Source organism: Mauremys mutica, chromosome 15 (genome assembly GCF_020497125.1).
Source record: "Mauremys mutica isolate MM-2020 ecotype Southern chromosome 15, ASM2049712v1, whole genome shotgun sequence".
Lineage (NCBI taxonomy): Eukaryota > Metazoa > Chordata > Testudines > Geoemydidae > Mauremys > Mauremys mutica.
The window spans coordinates 19,424,181-19,444,773 of NC_059086.1; the positions used below are offsets into that span (position 1 = coordinate 19,424,181).

At 62.8% G+C, this 20,593-nt stretch overlaps 2 protein-coding genes across 4 annotated transcripts; one reads left to right on the forward strand and one right to left on the reverse strand.

The window, feature by feature from the left end:
• Positions 1-863: 863 nt before the first annotated feature.
• On the reverse strand, positions 864-17,645 carry LOC123350101 (sulfotransferase 2B1-like). Of its 3 annotated transcripts, none has more exons than XM_044988482.1 (7): positions 17,142-17,645; positions 4,652-4,794; positions 4,244-4,452; positions 3,028-3,154; positions 2,850-2,944; positions 1,430-1,610; positions 864-1,131 (listed from the first exon to the last, which is right to left on the reverse strand). In XM_044988482.1, exons 1-7 carry the CDS (start codon positions 17,285-17,287, stop codon positions 977-979), a joined length of 1,056 nt encoding a protein of 351 aa, XP_044844417.1. In that variant the 5' UTR covers positions 17,288-17,645; the 3' UTR covers positions 864-976. The 3 variants fall into 3 exon arrangements, with proteins under 3 accessions (XP_044844417.1, XP_044844419.1, XP_044844418.1); XM_044988484.1 differs by lacking the exon at positions 17,142-17,645 and adding an exon at positions 12,663-12,876; XM_044988483.1 differs by lacking the exon at positions 17,142-17,645 and adding an exon at positions 12,167-12,209.
• Positions 14,441-20,556, forward strand: LOC123350091. Its single transcript, XM_044988457.1, has 5 exons — positions 14,441-14,568; positions 17,685-17,850; positions 18,072-18,337; positions 18,749-19,258; positions 20,032-20,556. Exons 1-5 carry the CDS (start codon positions 14,536-14,538, stop codon positions 20,476-20,478), a joined length of 1,422 nt encoding a protein of 473 aa, XP_044844392.1. The 5' UTR covers positions 14,441-14,535; the 3' UTR covers positions 20,479-20,556.
• The last annotated feature ends 37 nt before the right edge of the window (positions 20,557-20,593 follow it).

The following is a 20,593-nucleotide window of genomic DNA, read 5'->3' on the forward strand; positions in this document are numbered from 1 at the left end:
GACTGGAGGGAGACGGGCCCTGCCTGGGTGTGCTGAGAGCCTGAGCCTGTCGCTGAGAGAGGGGGGAGCTGCCCCAAGTCTGACCGAGCGAGGGGTCCTCAGATAATCCACCCCCAGGGGCCGCGTCCCAGCACTGGGTGAGGGTCTCCCTGTGTACCCAGCCCCCACACCCCACACCTGAGGGGCCGCGTCCCAGCGCTGGGTGAGGGGGTCCCTGTGTACCCAGCCCCCACACCCCACACCTGAGGGGCCGCGTCCCAGCGCTGGGTGAGGGGGTCCCTGTGTACCCAGCCCCCACACCCCACACCTGAGGGGCCGCGTCCCAAGGCTGGGTGAGGGGGTCCCTTGTACCCAGCCCCCACAGAAGAGCTGCATTATGTGCCCAGCAAGAAATTAATTTTATTGTTCCGTGTTTACTACAGACCTCAGGTTAAGAGGCCAGATCCCGGGGGACCCTCGACACCCCCCCCCTGCTCCCTCTACACCCTGTGGGGGCTGAATGGGGCAGGGATACTACCGGGGGTGGGGTGCCGCCATCCTTGCCCAAGAGACCTCCCAGAGGGGCCCTTGGGGACACAGAGTCCCGGGCCCGTCCTACCCCTCCTGTACGCCTGACCCCCAGCACCCCAACCTGCACCCCACTGCCTAAGGACACCCCCATTCCCCGCCCTTGGGAATCCTGTGTTCAGTCGTTAAACCCAGAACCCAGGCTCCCAGCTCCCCCTGCTCTAACCACTAGGCCCCCCCCCGAGCCGGGAGAGAACCCAGGAGTCCTGGCTCCCAGCCCCCACTGCTATAACCACTAGACCCCCCTCCCCTCCCAGAGCTGGGAGAGAACCCAGGAGTCCTGGCTTTCAGCCCCCCTCCCCCCGCTCTGACCACTGGCCCCCACGGCCCTGCCAGAGCTGGGAGAGAACCCAGGAGTCCTGGCTCCCAGCCCCCCTGCTCTAACCAGTGCACCGCACTCCCTTCTGTCTCAGCTGCCGCCCGGTGTGGGGGGCGGGGAGGGCTGGGAGCTCGGCTCATCCCAGGGGAAGCTCAGATCCAGCCCCTGCATCTGCTCCCGGTAAACCCGGTCGAAATTCTCACTCTGGGCCGTAGTGAGCTGGTTCTTCCAGTCCCCGGCAATCCCTGCAACAGAGAAAGAGCAGAGAGCATTATGGGGGTGGCCCCCCCATCACCCCCCCACACACACACTATCCCAGCCCTGGGCTCCCCCACAGCTCTGCTGGTGCCCCTCACTCCCGACCCGCAGCCCCTGCCAGCCCAGGGCTCCCCCCCAGCTCTGCCGGTGCCCCTCACTCCCGACCCGCAGCCCCGTCATGCTGAGCTGAGCCAGGGTCTACGTCTCTTCTCATCCAGGACTCAGCTTATGGGGCCCCATTCTTCTCCCATAGCCTCCCCCCCCGCCAGCCCAGCCCAGCCTCACCTTTCCGCAGGAACGAGCTCTGGGTCTGGTCCAGGAGGAACCTGGGGGCCAGGTTGAAGTTGCTCATCTTGTTCTGCTTCATGGCCTGGAAGGAGGCGTTCGCCACCACCCCGTCCAGCGCCCGCGCGTCCAGCTGCTTGCCCAGGAACCGGCAGATCCGCTCCACGCTGCCCCGCAGGTCCTGGGGGGAGGAGGGGAGGGATCAGTGGCAAGGCCTCCCCCCCGGGGTGCGCTAGGTTTGGGGAAACTGAGGCAGGGAGGCCCCGGCCCGCGCTGGAGAACATCAGAACGGGGCAGATCTAACTCATGGGGACTCCCCGGCCAAAGGGACCTCCCCACCTTGCCTCGGGCTGGCCCCGTGGGAGACAGAAGCAGGGACGGGGGCCCCTGGCATGGCTTGGAGATGGGACCCCGGAGTCCTGGCTGGGATGGAAGAGCCCGGAGATGGACTGGAGGAATCCTGGGGTCACGGCTCGGCTCTGCCACTGAACCGCTGAGTGACCCTGGACAAGTCACGGGCCTTCTGCTGTGCCTCAGTTTACCCTCTCATCCCCTGTCTATTTACACTTGGAGCTCGCAGAGACAGGGACTGTCTCTTATTGTGTGTCCTGGCAGTGCCCGAGGCCCCCGATCCCAGTGACTCTGTGTCTGGGCGGCGCCCGGCCCGACGGGGCCCCGATCTCGGCGACTCTGGGTCTGGGTGGGGCCCGGCCCGACGGGGCCCCGATCTCGGCGACTCTGGGTCTGGGTGGGGCCCGGCCCAATGGGGTCCCGACCTCAGCGACTCTGGGTCTGGGCAGCGCCCGGCCCGACGGGGCCCCGACCTCGGCGACTCTGTGCCCGGGTGGCGAAATGAAGCAGGACCCCATGTGGGCCAGCACCTGGGGCTTGGTCACTCGCACTCTCGTGGGGGGTGGGGCCCTGTGTCGCTGCTGCGTTTTGTGATCCCCCTCCTGGCACGAGCTCCCAGGACCCTCCCGTCTCCAAGCCCCACCAGGCTCAGTTTGGGGATGCGGCTCAGCCCTCAGCCTGGCCGAGGACGTGTCTGGGCGGGCGCCTCGCGGCCGGGGCAGGGGGCACCGGGCCTGTGCTGAGGCCAGACCCAGAGCCCCTGATTTCTGCTCCAGGGGGAGCTGACCCACAGGCCCCCCATGTCTGTGGCTACAGGGTGGCGGGGGAGGCAGCACCCCCAGCTGGTGGGGTGGGGTAACCGCAGGGGGGGTAACAGTGAGCGCCGTCTCCCCCAGCCCCCAACCCTCTGCCCGTCAGGGAACCGCCCCTCACATCCTCTCCGTCTAGGGCTACTCCAGCCCCTCCCCTCTTCCTCCCCCCTCTCCCCTCCCTCCCAGGCCCCCCCAGACTCCTCCGTTCCATCCTCGGCCCCCCCCAGCCCCTCCCCCCCGTTGCTGGGCTCCCCCACCTGCTGCAGCTCCTCGTAGCTGATCCAGAAGAAGTTCTCCTGGCCCCGCAGGCCCATCCAGCCCTTAACGTGGTCGAACCAGGAGCCGAAGGGCACTGCAAGTGCAAAGGGGGGGGGTTATGGGGGATCTCGGAGGAGGCCCAGCCCCCCACCCCACCCCCCGCCGCATGGCACTTACCGTCCCCCTCCAGGAACTGCTCCAGGAACTGGTCCAGCTGCCCCGGCTCCTTGTAGGGGCGGAAGATCTGGGCGAAGTGGTAGAGGGAGACGAAGACGTCCTTGGGGTTCCGCACCGTGTACAGCACCTGGGGGGGGACACGCGGGGTGAGTGCAGGGGCGCCCAGAGGATTCCGGGGGCCCGGGGTCTTCGGCGGCGGGGGACCCTTCCGTTCCGGGACCCGCCGCCAAAGTGCCCCGAAGACCCGCGGCGGGAGCCCCCCACCGCCGAATTACCGCGGTAATTATCGGCGGTAATTCGGTGGCGGAGGGGGGTCCCCGCCGCGGGCCTTCCGGGCCCTTAGGCGGCGGGTCCCGGAACAGAAGGGGCCCCCCGCCGCCGAAGACCGGGCTGCGCTTCGGCGGCGGGTCCCACTCCCCCGGTCCCGGCCCCGCCCCCGGCGGGTCCCACTCCCCCGGTCCCGGCCCCGCCCCCGGCGGGTCCCACTCCCCCCCCCCCCCCGCCCCCGGTCCCGGCCCCGGCCTCTTACCGAGCGCGTCTCCGGCGGGGCCTGAGCTCCGTCCCGCTCAGAGCCGCGTGGTGAGGGGGCGGGGCTGTGAGCTCCACGCCGAGCGGAGGCAGCTGCCCCGCCCCCTCCCCACGGCGCTCTGAGCGGGGTGGGGCTCAGGCCACGTTGGAGCTCCCAGCCCCGCCCCCTCACCACGCATCGCGGGGCGGGGCTCAGGGGCCCGCCGGAGACGCTGAGGCTCCAGGAGAGGGGCGGAGGCGGGAGCCTCCGCTCTTCTCTTGGGGGCCCCTGCGGAGCCCGGGGCCCGGGGCAAATTGCCCCCTTTGCCCCCCCCTCTGGGCGGCCCTGGGTGAGCGGGGGGCAGGGCCTCTGGGGTACGTGCTGGGGGAGGGGCTGGAGTGGGGGGCTGGGCCCCCAAGGTTACGTGCTGGGGGAGGGGCTAGAGTGGGGGGCTGGCCCCCAAGGGTACGTGCTGGGGGAGGGGTTGGAGTGGGGGGCAGGGCCTCTGGGGTACGTGCTGGGGGAGGGGCTGGAGTGGGGGGCTGGCCCCCAAGGGTACGTGCTGGGAGAGAGCAATGGGCTCAGGCTCTCAGCAAACTCTGGCAGAGTCGCATTTTGGGGCTTTTCTCCCCATCCTCAGGGGCTAGAAACTGACTTGTATTTTACCCGAGAGCCGAGGCTCTGCCTTACACCTCCCCCGGACCGCACCTTGGCCTTGGACTGGAAGAAGGACTTGGCGAAGAGCTGGATGGGCAGGTGGGAGCTGATGAGCCGGGGCGACTGGTTGCTCCGTGCGGTCTGCAGGCCCAGGACGGTCTCATACCAGGGCCCCCGGTCCCAGTTAGGGACCGTGCGGCACCGGCTGGGGTCCCCGTTGCTGTGGATGAGGCTCAGGATCTCCAGCATCCAGACGGTCCCTATGGCGACAGCCTCGCTGTGGTGACTGTTGCTACGGGGAACCGAACCCACCCAGTGCTGCGTGGTCCTTAGAATCCCCAGCCCCCACCCAGAGCGGGGGAGAGAACCCAGGAATCCTGGCTCCCAGCCCCCCCCCCCGCTCTAACCACTAGTCCCCACTCCCAGGGCTCTAGCCCTGGCTCCGGGGGCCCCCGGTACCTGATTTCTGGTAGGTGACGTTAAAGACGTCGTCGTCCCGGACTTGGAATTCGTTCTCCACCTCCCGCAGCCCCCGCTCCGAGTAGATCAGCCGGGGGAAGCTGATCCCCTTGTACTGGAAATATTCCTTGAACATCCTGGGGCTGGGAACGGGAGAGACACGAGGGTCATTAGAGACAGCGGGAGCCCTCGGAGTTACCCCGCAGTGTGTGTGTGTGTGTGTCCCTGCTGGAGAGGCAGGGCCCTGCTCTGTGTGTGTGTGTGTGTGTGTGTGTCTCTCTCTCTCTCTCCTTGGTGCCCCCTGCTGGAGAGGCAGGGCCCTGCTGTGTGTGTATGTGTCGCCCCCTGCTGGAGGGGTTGGGCCCTGCTCTGTGTGTGTGTGTGTGTGTCTGTCTGTCTGTCTCCTTGGCGCCCCCTGCTGGAGAGGCAGGGCCCTGCTGTGTGTGTGTGTATGTGTGCGTGTATGTGTCGCCCCCTGCTGGAGGGGTTGGGCCCTGCTCTGTGTGTGTGTGTGTGTGTGTGTATCTTGATACCAGATACCTCTGTGTTCTTGAGGAACCAGGGTGCAGTATCCACCTGACTCATGAAAGACACCCCCACCCCTCAGCCTCTGCTTAAACCAAAACCCATCAGAGGAAGAAAAAAAAAACTTGCAGAGAGCAGGGAAGGGTGTTGGGAGACACACCTAGACCCGTCCTGACAAGGGTGACAAGATTAAGACATCCCCATTAGCATAGAGAATGGAGAGCAGAGACAACTCCCCTGGCCTCAGCTGCATGAGAGATGGGGCAGGAAGCCATTGCCATTTACATACAGAATGGAGAACAGAGACCCGCACTGAACTCTGGGACCAGAAAGAGCAGGGACGCACTGCATCATGGGAATCTCTGCTCCCGATGCTAATGCACCCAGGCCTGCACACACCCAGCTCAGCAATTATCAGACCAATTCTAGTAATGAATCCTTAACTGATACCCAAATGCTGAAGCTGCCTAGTTGCATTGTGAGCTCCCTGGAAGAAACCACCACCCATAGCCAAGAGTGACCAGCTCCTATTGTCTGGCCTAAAGAAAACCCTTGAGTTATCAGCCTTACCTATAAACAAATCTAGTGTTCTCCCTTCAACCATTGTATTTTCTCTACAAAAATCCCTGCTCACCCTCCAGTCAGGGCTCTGATGCTTAGATCCGAACTAGGCATCAGTTCCACTGGGACTCCATCTTCCCCGGACTGATTGTGCTGGGGACTCTGCCTGTCTCCAGCCCTCAGGACCCTCAGCTCCCACCATCACCTGGGAACCTCGACCAGTTCAAGCCTCATGGAATGGGTGAGACACCACCCCCCACCCTTTCCTCTCTCTCTCTCTCTCTGATTTCCTTTCTACCGTAGGTATTAACCTTTAATAGTGTAGGTTATGTTGGTTTAGGCTCCTTGTGTAGAAGCAGCAAAGAATCCTGTGGCACCTTATAGACTAACAGACGTTTTGCAGCATGAGCTTTCGTGGGTGAATACCCACTTCTTCGGATGCATGTAGTGGAAATGTCCAGGGGCAGGTGTGTATATATAAGCAAGCAAGAAGCAAGCTAGAGATAACGAGGTTAGATCAATCAGGGAGGATGAGGCCCTGTTCCAGCAGCTGAGGTGTGAAAACCAAGGGAGGAGAAACTGGTTCTGTAATTGGCAAGCCATTCACAGTCTTTGTTTAGTCCTGAGCTGATGGTGTTAAATTTGCAGATGAACTGGAGCTCAGCAGTTTCTCTTTGAAGTCTGGTCCTAACGTAGTTATCACTAGTATTCAATCGATAACTTGTATGGTGAAGTTGGTTGCTTCTCTCTCTCTCTTGCTGAACTTTACTCTTTTGTGTTTTTAGCTTCCTCCGTTCACTCTGCAGCAACGCTGCTTTCACCTAAGCTAAAGCTCCCTGCGGCGCCCAGAATGCTGTGGGGTTTGCTCATCAAGCAGGTTACTGCCAGTGCAGTTGTGCTGTGAGAGTGGGGATAGGGACATGCTGAATCTGGGACGCATGAGGATAACAGCTTGAAAGTGCTGCGTGACCCAGTCCATGGAGCCCAGGGGCAGATAAGGAGAGTCAGCTTGAAAGTGCTGCTTCATCCAGCCCAGAGAGTCCAGGGACATAGAAGGGGTCAGCTTGACAGTGCTGATTGACCCGGTCCGCTCAGCCTTGCTCTGTTAATGTATGTGTGGGTCGGTGTGTGCTCATCCGGGTCTGGGGCTGGAAAAACCCAGCCCTAGGGAACCTAAGCCCGGCAGGACAGCTCCACTGGGAGGGGACGTGCCGAAGGGAGGAGTAGACTCCATATGAAAATACAAGGGACACAAGCAGCACATTGATAGAATTACAGAATCCCCTTCCCCAGAAAAGGAACCCGAATAAATGAGCCAAAGTAATGGGCAAATCTGGTAACAATCTCCGCCGCCCCCTGCTGGAGGGGTTGGGCCTGTGTGTGTGCGCACGCGCTGCCCCCTGCTGGAGGGGCTGGGACCTGCTCTGTGTGTGTGTGTGTGTGTGTGTTTGAGCCATGCCCATGGCGTGCGTCACATGACACCGCCCCCGCCCCCACACACACACACTCCCACAGTGGTGGCCAGGCCGCCCAGCAATTCATGAGGCTGCTCCAGCCTCAGCCCATGAGCCGGGTTGAATCTCCCGCGTTGGGATCCCGGCTCCGTTCCCCTCGGCTGCTCGTCCCCCCCAGGGGCGCCTGCGCTGGCTGCCGGAGCGGATCCAACGCTCAGCGCCAGGCCCCAGGCCAGCAGATTCGGATCACAACCCCGGCCTTCACTTTAACGCCTTTCTTGAGCTTTGCGCCAATTTCCACGTTCACAGCAGCGCGGACCTAGGGTGGCGGAGGAGGGGAAAAATCGGTCAATTAGTCACTAATTATCCAATGAGGGCAGACACCCGGAGTTTGCTGAGAGCCTGAGCCCATTGCTCTCCCACACAGCACCCGCGGGAAGAGACCCAGTGAAAGTCTGATCGTGCGCGAGCAGCGTTTTCCCGACTTGGCCTCTCGGTGAATTTCCAGGGTTACGGCCATCGCGTGCGAAATCGAGGCTTCCTTCCCGCCCTGCCTGGGATACTGTGGACGGGCCCAGCCTGGGAGGGGTCTGAGAAACTGGCGAACGGGGCTGAAACCAGCGAGAAGGACCAGCACAGAGAATGGCACGTGGGAAGGAAAAAATCAGCTGCCCGGGGTGGGGGGGGAATAGCTGGCTAGGCAGGGGTGCCACAAAACAGCGCACAGGGGTGTGTGTGTGTGTGTCTAGTGGGATCACAAACTGGATCATTTGTGCCCTGTGAGCGGGAGGGTCGGGGGTGAGCCATGGGAGGGGCTTGTTTCCCCGGGTAAGGGGGGAAGCTCCGTTTCGGGCACCGCACTTTCAGAGAGATGCGGCCACATTTGGAGAGAGTCCGGAGGAGAGGAGCCGAACGGGTGGGAGGATTAGAAAATCCAGCCAATGGGGAAAAGGCGGAAGAACTGGGCTGAAGGAGGCTGGGGATCGGTCAGTGAGTTTCCGGCGACCGAGATCCCGGTGAGCAATCAGGGGAAACGTTCGACCGGGAAGGAGAATTCAGCTATGGACCCGGCTCCCCGGGACAGCTGCGGGCTCCCCATCCGCGGGCGTTTGCAAGACCACATCGGACAAACCCTGCCAGGGACCATCTAGGTGGATTTGTTCCTGCCTCGGCGCAGGGGCCTGGGCCGAATGCCCCCTCGAGGCCACTTCCAGCCTCACGTGGCCGGGTGTCGAGGCTTTTCAATTTACAGCAGCCACAATCTAGGCCATTCCCACGCCTCTCACTGCGGTGCCCCGAGCCTTCCTCTCCTGCCGGCCGCAATGGGACGATAGATCTGTCGCAAACTGCCTGTTCCCTCTGCCTCGCCCGGGGGTGGAGTGGCTTGTTCTGGTCGGCTGGGTGTGGAACATGCAGGTCACTCTGTGTCGATGGTGAAACTTGCCTGGCGCTTGGAGCAGGAAGCGGGGAGGCTGGAAGGTCGGGGCTCGGGGGAGCCAGCCTCAGATGAAGCCCTGTCCTGCCAATCCAAGGGGTGTCTTTAATATAGAGCATCCCACCTGGGCCTGGCCTGCAGCTACGGGTTCTTTTAGAGCCACTGCGACCAGGCCAGGGAGACAAGGGCAAAGCACCCAAACTTTATCCACGGTTCTGCGGGAAGTCGAGGGGTGGATGGTGGCCTTGGTTTCTTGTGGGGGAGACATATGAACCTCGGATGCTCAGGAGGTTCCCCGTAGAGAAAGGTCACAAATCCAGGGCTAAACGTCACCGTAGCCACCCGGGAATAAAGGACGCTGGCCGTGCTGCCAGGCCGGGGGAATCTCTCGTGGGAAGCCGGGACCCTGCAGAAACCTGGGAGGGCATGGCGGGTATTCGGCTGAATGTGAGCTCCCCGTGCGAGGCTGGGGCACATAAACAGGGGAATCTTAAGACGGAGCAGAGGCCGTTTGACCTCTGGATTTGGTGCAACCGCTGCTGGGAGCCTGCGTCTAGCTCTGGTGCACGCCATTCGGGAAGGACGGTGATCAGAGGGGGGCCAGAGAAGAGCCAGGAGAACGGCTCAAGGGTGAGAAAACCCGCCTGAGAGGGAGAGACTCCGGGACTCAGTCTCTTTAGCTTGATGAAGAGGTTCAGGGCTGATTTGATCCCAGTCGATCTGTGGGGAACGGCTATTTCATAACGGGCTCTTCAGTCTAACAAAAGGTCAAACACCCTCCAACGGCGGGAAGTTGAGACACATTCAGCCTGGGAATGAGGCCTACGTTTGGAACGGTCACAGTAACAAACCGGGGGACAATTCACCTTTAAAATCAAAGTTTTCGAACAGATCTGCTCTGTTAGTGCAGGGCCGTTCTCTGGCTGGTGCTGGACAGGAGGGCAGACCAGGGTCCCACCTGGCTTTAGAATTGATGAACTTACACATGGGGCAAAAGCTGGATTTTTTTGGTCCTGTTTTAGAGTTTTCGGCAAATCCGACGTCTGGGGGCATTTTCATTTCAGGCCAGTGGCAAGTGGGGTTTCAAATACACTTTTGCCTTTAAAACGATCATATAAAATGGGTGGAAGTTCCTAGCAGCAAAGCAGCGTGAATCCCCTGCCCCTAAAAATCAAACCGTTTGACTCTTCCCAAATCGTTTTTCCCCTGATCAAAAAAAATGTGTCGAAATCGCTGCAAGTTGGTGCAAGGTCTCAGTCACCCCAAGCCGGCAAACAATTTCATCTGGAAAGTTTTGCCCAGCTGCTGTTCCACGCCAAGGCTGGAATCCAGCCAGCGAGGGACAGTGGGATGAATAACTGATGATGGCTCATCCTCCGCCAGTGCCCAAAGCTACTGACTGATGTTGCTGCCCGATTCAGCTGGTGCGGTCCGTCGATGTCCGACCGGATGGAGGAGAACCGGTTGGTAGGAGTCCTGTGTGATCTGGGGTGACCAAGAATGGATGCAAAGGCCTCGTTCCCTGAATGCACTAGGATGAAGCAGCAGCAGGCAGGTTCCTTGTTCAGAAATCCAGGCCTGCGTTCAGACAGTCCTGTGCCCCAAACAGCTTTGTCTCCCTGCTTTCTTCCAGGGCCGCTGCGTCTCTGGCTAAGCCACCCCCATGACATGTGTAAACAGATGGGGTCAGGAACGTTATCCTCATGTTGAAGATGAGGCTTAGAGCGATCAACATGACTTGGAGCTGCCTAGGTGCAGAGGCAGGAGTAGAAACCAAATATCCTCTATTCGTGTTCTAGCATCCTGGGGAAACCCCTCTTCATCTCCCTGGGTTAGCTTTTTGTTGTTTTAGCACAGGCCTTGCCTTTTGGCTCCATGCCTTGGGTGGTGGCTTCTGTCATTTCCCACTCTCATTAACATACCAGCAGCTTAATTGCTCCTAGCTAACCCAACAGATTACACCCATCAGGATTAAAGTGATTCATGGTAACTATCAGGGCCCATAACATCGCGTGCGCACATGTGCCTGTATTTTAATGTTGCATTATAAACAGAGAGATGTTCTGAACGATTATCTGTTTTTGTAGCGTTGGAGAGGCCGGGCAGAGCTCCCTGCTCCCAACTTGTCTTACGCAATTCGAACGCAACTGCAGCCAGCAGAGTAAACAAGCCGAGTCTATTTACTGCTGCTCCAGCCCGGGGGGAGCTGGAAACGTGGTGTCCCCAGTGAGCCGTGTCTGAGAGACGGGCAACGCCAGGGACATCACAGCACCTGGGTTCCTTTCTCCTCCTCCCATCGTTCACATCGTCACTACCCCACTGGAGGGTGGGACGGGACCCCGCTGCTGCCCAGGGGCCGAGGGCGGGGCCCCGTCGGGCCGGGCGCTGCCCACACGCAGGGAGACCGTCCTGCCCTGTGCAGCTCGCAGGCTGAGAGGTTGTAAAGATGGGGAAACTGAGGTCCCGCAAGATGAGTCACTCGGCTGGCCACAGGCAGAGCCAGGAGCCAAGTGTCTCAGCTGCACCCAAGCCTGAGGCGAGGGGCGGCCGTGCCCGTCGCCTGCCACGTGTCGGTGCTGCCGGCCACCCAGCCCCGACTCCTCCACGCAGCCCCACGGGAGCCCCTGCTCCCTCACACCCCTCCATCCCCCCTCCTCTATCCAGCCCCACGGGAGCCCCTGCTCCCTCACACCCCTCCATCCCCCCTCCTCTATCCAGCCCCACGGGAGCCCCTCCTTCCTCTCACCCCCTCCATCCCCCCTCCTCTATCCAGCCCCACAGGAACCCCTCCAATCCCACACCCTGTCCATCTCCCCAACTCCTGTACTCAGCCCCACAGGAACCCCTCCACCCCCTCCATCTCCCCCTCCTCTATCCAGCCCCACAGGAACCCCTCCACCCCCACACCCCTTTCACCTCCCCAACTCCTCTATCCAGCCCCACAGGAACCCCTCCAATCACACACACCTCCCAGCCCCACGGGAACCACTCCTCCCTCATACCCCCTCCATCCCCCCATCATCTATCCAGCCCCATGGGAATCCCTACACCCCCTCCATCCCCCCACTCCTGTACCCAGCCCCATGGGAATCCCTCCAACCCCACACCCCCTCCATCCCCCCCAACTCCTCTATCCAGCCCCACAGGAACCCCTCCCCCTCACACCGCCTCCATCCCTCCCACTCCTGTACTCAGCCCCACAGGAACCCCTCCACCCCCACACTCCCTCCATCCCCCCCCACTCCTGTACCCAGCCCCACAGGAACCCCTCCACCCCCCACTCCTCTACCCTCCCACACCCCTTCTCCCCATCCCGCCCCCGGTGTGCGTTTCGGCCCCCGGCTGGCTCTGCTCCGCACCCGTTGGCTGGCACCGGGGCTGCCCCAGGCAAGGGGCTCGTGGGCAAAGGAAGAACCTGACCCTGGAGCTGCTCACAGCAAAGGACGGAGTCAGCCCGGAGCCGTTGGGGGCCCCCTGGGCCAGGCCCCCCCCATCATCCCCAGCCGGGCTGTGCGCACAGGGGGAGCCCCCCCCCCTTACCTGCCCTAGGGCGGGAGGCAGCGCCTGGCTGGCTCAGCGGCTGTGGGAGCAATGCCGGGATTCCCCTGGGTCCGGGCCGGCGAGCCAGCGCCCTGGGGCTGGGAACCGCCTACAGAGCGAGTGTGGGAGGCTGGCTCCGAGCACCCCATGGTGGCAGGGGAACGCGAAACACCCCCTGCCCTGGGACAGAGCCACCCACCCCTGGGCTGGATCTGGAGTCGCCCCTGATTGCGCTGGGGGCAGGGAAGGCCAGGTTCTGATCTCAGCTCCCCGGGATCAATCTGGAGTCACCCCTGATCTCAGCTCCCTGGAATCAATCCGCAGTCACCCCTGATCTCAGGTCCCCTGGCATCAATTCAGAGCCACCCCTGATCTCAGGTCCCTGGGGTCAGTCTCACCCCCACATAAAGATCAAAACGAGTGATGCTGCGGCTCTCCAAGCCCGTCTCCCGATCGCTGGTTTTGCTAACAATTCCTGCCCTCCCGCGCCCATCACCTGCCGCCGGGCCTGGCCCCCTGGCCCTGTGCCAGGAAAGCTGGGAGGAAAACACGCCTCCTTAACGAGCTTGCTCAGCTGCCAGCAGCCCCGTGATTAGACTAATAAGTGGGTGAGCAGCATCTCCCACCTGGATGCCTGGGTTCCCATTTGGAAGAGAAGCTGCCAGCGCACCTGTTGGAGAGAAATCCGTGGGGTTGCTAATTGGCAGGGTTTGGGGTGTTTTGCATAGAGCCCCGAGCAACTGGAGTTATGGGAAAACACAGGAGAAAGTCGGCTCCCGTTTAACCCGCCGGGCCTTTCGTGGGGCCCCTGTGCCAAATTCTGGCCACAAAGCGAAAGGTGATGAAAACGGCATGAATGGGTCAGAAAGAGTCACTGACAGCTGTTTGGTTAGAGCTTTAACCACTTACCCCCACTCCCCTCCCAGAGCCAAGGAGAGAACCCAGGAGTCCTGGCTCCCAGCCCCCCTGCTTTAACCACTCACCCCCACTCCCCTCCCAGAGCCAAGGAGAGAACCCAGGAGTCCTGGCTCCCAGCCCCCCTGCTTTAACCACTCACCCCCACTCCCCTCCCAGAGCCAAGGAGAGAACCCAGGAGTCCTGGCTCCCAGCCCCCCTGCTTTAACCACTCACCCCCACTCCCCTCCCAGAGCCAAGGAGAGAACCCAGGAGTCCTGGCTCCCAGCCCCCCTGCTTTAACCACTCACCCCCACTCCCCTCCCAGAGCCAAGGAGAGAACCCAGGAGTCCTGGCTCTCAGACCCCCTGCTCTGACCACTCACCCCCACTCCCCTCCCAGAGCCAAGGAGAGAACCCAGGAGTCCTGGCTCTCAGACCCCCTGCTCTGACCACTCACCCCCACTCCCCTCCCAGAGCCAAGGAGAGAACCCAGGAGTCCTGGCTCTCAGACCCCCTGCTCTAACCACTCACCCCGACTCCCCTCCCAGAGCCAAGGAGAGAACCCAGGAGTCCTGGCTCTCAGACCCCCTGCTCTAACCACTCACCCCGACTCCCCTCCCAGAGCCAAGGAGAGAACCCAGGAGTCCTGGCTCTCAGCCCCCCTGCTCTAACCACTCACCCCCACTCTCCTCCCAGAGCCAAGGAGAGAACCCAGGAGTCCTGGTTCTCAGACCCCCTGCTCTAACCACTCACCCCCACTCTCCTCCCAGAGCCAAGGAGAGAACCCAGGAGTCCTGGCTCCCAGCCCCCCTGCTCTAACCACCCCACTCCCCTCCCTTTCCAGAGCCGGAGAGAGAACCCAGGAGTCCGGGCTCCCAGCCCCCCACCAGGCAATGTCAGGATACTTACTTCACAGATGCTAATGACAAAGCCCCAGACAGTGGGAGCAGCTCCTGATTCCCTGGCAGATGCCCAGCCTCTGCCCCACAGTGGCCTGAGCTCCGCAGGGCATGAATCACCCAGGGCAGCATTCCGGACAGCTGCCGGGGCAGAGCTGGGGAGGGGCTGGGAGCCAGGACTCCTGGGTTCCATCCCTGTGTCTTGAAGGGGAGTGGTGTCTAGTGGTTAGAGCAGGCAAGTGGGAGCTGGGAGCCAGGACTCCTGGGTTCTCTCCTGGCTCTGGGAGGGGAGTGGGGTCTAGTGGTTAGAGCAGGGGGTGGGTGGGAGCCAGGACGCCTGGGTTCTCTCCCTGGCTCTGGAAGGGGAAGAGCCATGAACCCCGCCCCCTTTCTCCCATCTCTCTCTCACCCCGCCCAAGATCTAGCTTCTGGCGGAAGCTTGGCTCCACCCCTGCTTCACACGTGACCGCCGCCATCTTTGTCCCTGGCACATCCCCCGCCCTCGGCTGGCCCCGAATAGGGCAGGCTCAGATCAGCCGCCATCTTCGATCCAGAGCGAGGCTGAGGGGCCAGAATGTTGCAGCCCAGCCCCCCTCCAGCGCTGCAGGTACCAGCCTTGGTGGTGCCCCTCACTCCCGACCTGCAGCCCCCCCCGGTGCCCCTCACTCCCGACCCGCCGCCTCCCCCCAGCCCGGCCGGTGCCCCCCACCCCTGACTCACAGCCCCCCCAGTGCCCCTCACTCCTGACCTGCCACCCCCCCCCGGCCTGGCTGGTGCCCCCCACCCCTGACTCACAGCCCCCCCTGGTGCCCCTCACTCCCGACCTGCAGCCCCCCAGTGCCCCTCACTCCTGACCTGCCACCCCCCCCTGGCCCGGCTGGTGCCCCCCATCCCTGACTCACAGTCCCCCCTGGTGCCCCTCACTCCCGACCTGCCACCCCCCCCGGCCTGGCTGGTGCCCCCCACCCCTGACTCACAGCCCCCCCTGGTGCCCCTCACTCCCGATCCGCTGCCCTCCCGCCCGGCCGGTGACCCCCACCCCTGACTCACAGCCCCTCCCCGGTGCCCCTCACTCCCGACCTGCAGCCCCCTCCGGTGCCCCTCACTCCCCCCCCCGACCCGCAGCCCCCCCCCCCGGCCCAGCCGCTGCCCCTCACTCCCGACCCGCAGTCGCCTCTCCGTGCTGGGCAAGAAAATGGACCTGGGAGCGGAACCCAGGAGTCCTGGGTACAAGGGGTCGGTAGGACTGGCCTGTTACCTGTCTGTCCCGCCCCCTGAGCGTCTCACAGTGTTTGTACCCTCCCGACACCCCCTGGGTGAGAGGCCGGGGCTCATTATTCCCTCCTATAGAGAGGGAAACCGAGGCACGGAGACCCAGAGGATGCTCCTCTGCCAGGGCCTGTGCCAGGGCCTGCAATAGAAGTTGGGTTCCTCAGGCCCTGGACCAGCTCCCGCTAATGCCCACCCAGAGCCCCTGAAGAATTGGCTCTGTGAGCTGGCAGCAGTAGTAGGTTGTTATCCTGTTCCAACTGGGATGGCTGCAAAGGGAAGGGCGGCCGGGGGGGGGGAGAGGTAGGAGGAAATGAGGGATTGTGGGTAAATTCAGGGCTGGAGGGATGGGGAAGAGCAGCTCCCTCAGTCGGGGACAGGGGTCTCTGATCCATAGAATCACAGAATCTCAGGGTTGGAAGGGACCTCAGGAGGTTCTAGTCCAACCCCCTGCTCAAAGCAGGACCAAACCCAACTAAATCATCCCAGCCAGGGCTTTGTCAAGCCTGACCTTAAAAACCTCTAAGGAAGGAGATTCCACCACCTCCCTAGGTAACCCATTCCAGTGCTTCACCACCCTCCTAGTGAAAAAGTGTTTCCTAATATCCAACCTAAACCTCCCCCACTGCAACTTGAGACCATTGCTCCTTGTTCTGCCATCTGCCCCCACTGAGACCAGCCGAGCTCCATCCTCTTTGGAACCCCCGCTTCAGGTGGTTGAAAGCTGCTATCAAATCCCCCCTCACTCTTCTCCTCTGCAGACTAAATAACCCCAGTTCCCTCAGCCTCTCCTCATAAGTCATGTGATCCAGCCACCTAATCATTTTCATTGCTCTTCGCTGGACTTTCTCCAATTTGTCCATATCCCTTCTGTAGCGAGGGGCCCAAAACTGGATGCAATACTCCAGATGTGGCCTCACCAGTGCCGAATAGAGGGGAATGATCACTTCCCTCGATCTGCTGGCAATGCTCCTACTAATGCAGCCCAATATGTCGCTGGCCTTCTTGGCAACAAGGGCACACTGCTGGCTCACGTCCAGCTTCTTGTCCACTGTAACCCCCAGGTCCTTTTCTGCAGAACTGCTGCTTAGCCAGTCAGTCCCCAGCCTGTAGCGGTGCCTGGGATTCTTCCATTCTAAGTGAAGGACTCTGCACTTGTCCTTGTTGAACCTCATCAGGTTTCTTTTGGCCCAATCCTCCAATTTGTCTAGGTCCCTCTGTATCCTATCCCTACCCTCCAGCGTATCTACCACTCCTCCCAGTTTAGTGTCATCTGCCAACTTGCTGAGGGTGCATCCATCCCATCCTCCAGATCATTAATGAAGATATTGAACAAAACCGGCCCCAGGACCAGCCCTTGGGGCACTTTGCTTGAAACCAGCTGCCAATTAGACATGGAGCCGTTGATCACTACCCATTGAGCCCGACGATCTAGCCAGCTTTCTATCCACCTTATAGTCCAATCATCCAGCCCATACTTCTTTAACTTGCCGGCAAGAATACTGTGGGAGACCATATCAAAAGCTTTGTTAAAGTCAAGATATATCACGTCCACTGCTTTCCCCATATCCACAGAGCCCATTATCTCATCCTAGAAGGCAATCAGGTTGGCCAGGCACGACTTGCCCTTGGTGAATCTTTCCCCCACCGCCCCCAATTTCTCCATCCCCGCCCAAGGAGTATCATGAACCCAGCCACGTTGTTCCCCGGGGTTCTTTCAACCCAAAGCTCTTGGTAATTTTTACTCTGTGCGAGGAGGTGTCAGGAAATAAATCGGGGGAGATACGGCCGTCCGACCCATCGATGGCTGGCACACGCAGGACAACAATGAAAGCTAAACATTACTTAGTCTCAGGCACTCTCACACGTCCGCAACAGGTCAGTAAAACACCCCCAACCCTCCATAGTTACCGAAGCCGAGCGTGGCTCTCGAGTGGCACCGCGGCAGGCTGCCGGCGGCCAACCGTCTGCCGGTGGGGACCCCGAGAAGCGTCCGGAGGGAGCGTCCCTGAAGAAACCCTCCCGAAGAGTCCAACTAACTCAAACTTCCCCGTCATTTATACGTTAGTAATAGGACGACATGTCACTTAAAGAAAACTTGCTAAGCAAGCGATTTTTAAAGGTCAAGCACGAGGTTTCCTTCTGATCATCAATTTAACCAGATGTGGGTGGTTGTAGCCTGTTCGTGCCTTTGTGCCCTGATGGCCAGATTCCTGTTTTGCTAAAATACGAGTATCAGCAATTTCCATATTCTTAGCAGGAAGGGCGTGGGGTCAAGCCGCCCTTTCTGTGGTACCCAACCCCCCTCCCCTCCTGCTGTGGTCACGCTAAGGCCACGGCACGGCTGGCTGACTTGGCTACTGTGTGAGCGCAGCACGGCCACCCGACGGCCGGCTGACTTGGCTATGGTTGTCAATAAGCAATAATGATCCAGGCACGTTACTTGTTTCCAAGATCTCCCCGAACGACGTCTCCGGCGCCCACTACGGGCCAGAGCAGGAAGTGCAGGATGAGGCGCCCGGCAGAGCTCGGAGAGGCACCCGGAGGAACCTGCTGGAGCCCCAAAGAAGGAGAATCCGCCTGGGCTGCCGGCTGCCAGCAGAGGCGCCCGAGGACAAAGGTGCCATCCCGCAGAGGGGCAGGACTCTTGGGTTCTCCCCCGGCTCAGGGAGAGGAGTGGGGTGTAGTGGTTAGAGCGGGGGGGGGGGGGCTGGGAGCCAGGTTGCCTGGGTTTGCCCCTGGCTCAGGGAGGGGAGTGGGGTCTAGTGGTTAGAGCGGGGGGGCTGGGAGCCAGGACTCCTGGGTTCTCTCCCCCAGTGACCCCGCACTCTGTCCCCGCAGCAGAAGCCCCGTCTGGCATCGGGGACCTGGTTCTGGCAGCGGAGCTGATGGAGATGGCCGGGGTGTCCCCCTGCGATGCCCAGCCCCGGGGCGGGACCCAGCCGGCCGTGCAGCACGACCATGGGGCCTACGGCGTCCCCCAGGAGCCGGCTGCGCTGGGCCGCATGGTGCGGGAGCTGCAGGAGACGGTGCATCGGCAGAGCCAGCTGCTGCAGAGTTTGCAGGAGGCCTTGGCCACCAGCCAGGAGCGCTGCCAGGAGCTGCAGGTGAGGGGCGAGGCACTAGGGGGCGCTGTGCTGCAAGGAGGGGGCATGGGCATCATTGCAGGGGGCACCCTTCCCATACCCCACCCCAGAGTCAGCCGCATCCCAGCGCCGGGCGAGGGATCCCCAGATACCCAGCCCCACCCCAGGGTCAGCCGCATCCCAGTGCTGGGCGAGGGATCCCCAGATACCCAGCCCCACCCCAGAGCCAGCCGCATCCCAGCGCATGGCGAGCGGTCACTGGATACCCAGCCCCACCCCAGGGTCAGCTGCATCCCAGCGCCGGGCAGAGTCAGCCGCATCGCAGCGCCAGGCGAGGAGTCCCCGGATACCCAGTCCCTGTGCTCCAGCCGAGATGGGCTGGGCGAGGGGTCCCCCGGAACCCAGCCGCGTCTCTGGCTCTGCGTGCCGCAGGAGAGGTCGGAGAGCGAGTGCTGGGTGCTGGCGTCGGAGCTGGGCCAGCGGATCGCGGCGCTGGAGGCGGAGAACCGGAACCTGCGGTGCGAGCGGGAGCAGCTGGAGAGCCGGACGCAGGGGCTGCGGGAGGAGCTGGAGCGGAGCCGCAGCACGGTGCTGCACATGGGCCACAAGCTGAAGGAGCAGGGGGGCCGGGCCGGGCCAGGCCGGTTCTGCCTGGCCAGCGTCCGGGACGACGGCAAGTGGCTGCGGTTCTACACCGGCTTCGGCAGCGCCCAGCGCCTGGCCACGTTCCTGGCCTTCCTGAGGGAGGGGGAGCCGCAGCGGGGGGCCGAGCCGGGCCCCCCCAGCGCCCTGAGCCCCGAGGACCAGCTCTTCCTGGTGCTGGTGCGGCTGCGGCTGGGGCTGCTCCTGCAGGATCTGGCCTTTCGCTTCCACCTCTCCGAGGCCACCGCCTCCCGCTACTGGCTCAGCTGGACCCAGCTCATGGAGACCCGGCTGGCCCAGGTGAGGCCCTGCCCTGGGGCCAGTGCCCCCTGGAGGGGACAGGCCCCGGGCCCCATTCCCAGCCCCCCCGAGCCAGCCAGTCCCTGTCCTGGGGCCGGATGGGAGCCGGCGCCCCCTAGAGGGGAGCAGGAGAGAATTTGTGCAGGATAGATTGGAGGGACTGGTCCACCCCTCACATGGGGAGGGGGCATCGCTTGGACGGGTGGCTCCGCCCACCCCCAGGTGCAGGGGTTGCCTGGAGGACTGGGAGTGTGGCCTGGAGGGGCTGGTCCCGCCACCTGGGAAGAGGGAGTGGCCTGGAGGGGCAGGGGGTGTGACCTGGAGGGACGGTCCCTCCCCCACTGGGAAGGGGGAGTGGCCTGAAGGGACAGTGGGTGTGGCCTGGAGGGACAGTTCCCCCCCTCCATGGGAAAGGGGAGAGGCCTGGAGGGGAAGGGGGTGTGGCCTGCAGGGGTGGTCCCTCCCCCTGGAAAGGGGGAGTGGCCTGGAGGGGCAGGGGGTGTGGCCTGCAGGGGTGGTCCCCTCACCTGGGAAGGGGGAGTGGCCTGGAGGGGTAGGGGGTGTGGCCTGGAGGGGTGGTCCCCTCACCTGGGAAGGGGGTGTGGCCTGGAGGGATTGGGGGTGTGGCCTACAGGGGTGGTCCCCTCACCTGGGAAGGGGGCGCGGCCTGGAGGGACAGGGGGTGTGGCCTGGAGGGACAGTCCCCCCCCAGGCAGGGGGAGTGCCCCAGAGCCCCAGGCAGGGCCTGACACTATTCCCCCCCCCCCCCGCAGGTGCCGGTGCGGTGCAGCCCGCGCTACGTCGAGCGCTTCGAGCCGCGGCGGGCATTGCGGGTCGGGGGCGTCCCGCTGGTGGTGCTGGACTGCGCCCAGCTCTGCTTCGAGGGCCGGGGCCGGCGGCTCTACGCCCTGCAGGGCTGTGCCCTGGCTGCCCCCAGCGGCTTCCTGGCCTTCTGCTGCAGCGCCGCCCTGCGGGGCGGGGAGGGGGCTGCGGGGCCGGGGCTGCCCCCCTTCCTGCAGGACGGCCCCGTGGCCCTCAGCGCCCGGCAGGGGGAGGCCAGCCGGCAGGTGCTCAGCCTGGCCAGCCTGGCCGACAAGGCCCTGCGCTTCCGCTTCCTGCGCGGGGTCCAGCCCCCCGCCATGGAGGGCCAGGTGGGGCGAGCCTGGGCCATCTGCTGCTACCTGGCCTGCCTGCTGCACGAGCCCATGGGGCTGGCCTAAGCCGTAGGGGGTCTGCGCCGTGGGGATTCCCTGCCTCCCCCTGGCTGGCAGGTGTGGGGCTGGGCTAGGGGGCCTGGATTCCCCCCTTCCCCAGTGGCTGGGGGGAAGAGAGATC

What these genes read in the sequence shown, in the direction of transcription:
- LOC123350101 (XM_044988482.1), bottom strand. Translation starts at nt 17,287, where the DNA reads ATGACGGGGAAGTTTGAGTTAGTTGGACTCTTCGGGAGGGTTTCTTCA. An exon ending in GAGAGCCACGCTCGGCTTCG is followed by an intron (nt 4,795 to 17,141) that starts GTAACTATGGAG and finishes TCCCGTTCCCAG; the next exon opens with CCCCAGGATGTTCAAGGAAT. An exon ending in GCAGTTCCTGGAGGGGGACG is followed by an intron (nt 2,945 to 3,027) that starts GTAAGTGCCATG and finishes TTGCACTTGCAG; the next exon opens with TGCCCTTCGGCTCCTGGTTC.
- LOC123350091 (XM_044988457.1), top strand. Translation starts at nt 14,536, where the DNA reads ATGTTGCAGCCCAGCCCCCCTCCAGCGCTGCAG. An exon ending in GCCCCCCTCCAGCGCTGCAG is followed by an intron (nt 14,569 to 17,684) that starts GTACCAGCCTTG and finishes CTTGTTTCCAAG; the next exon opens with ATCTCCCCGAACGACGTCTC. An exon ending in TGGAGACCCGGCTGGCCCAG is followed by an intron (nt 19,259 to 20,031) that starts GTGAGGCCCTGC and finishes CCCCCCCCGCAG; the next exon opens with GTGCCGGTGCGGTGCAGCCC.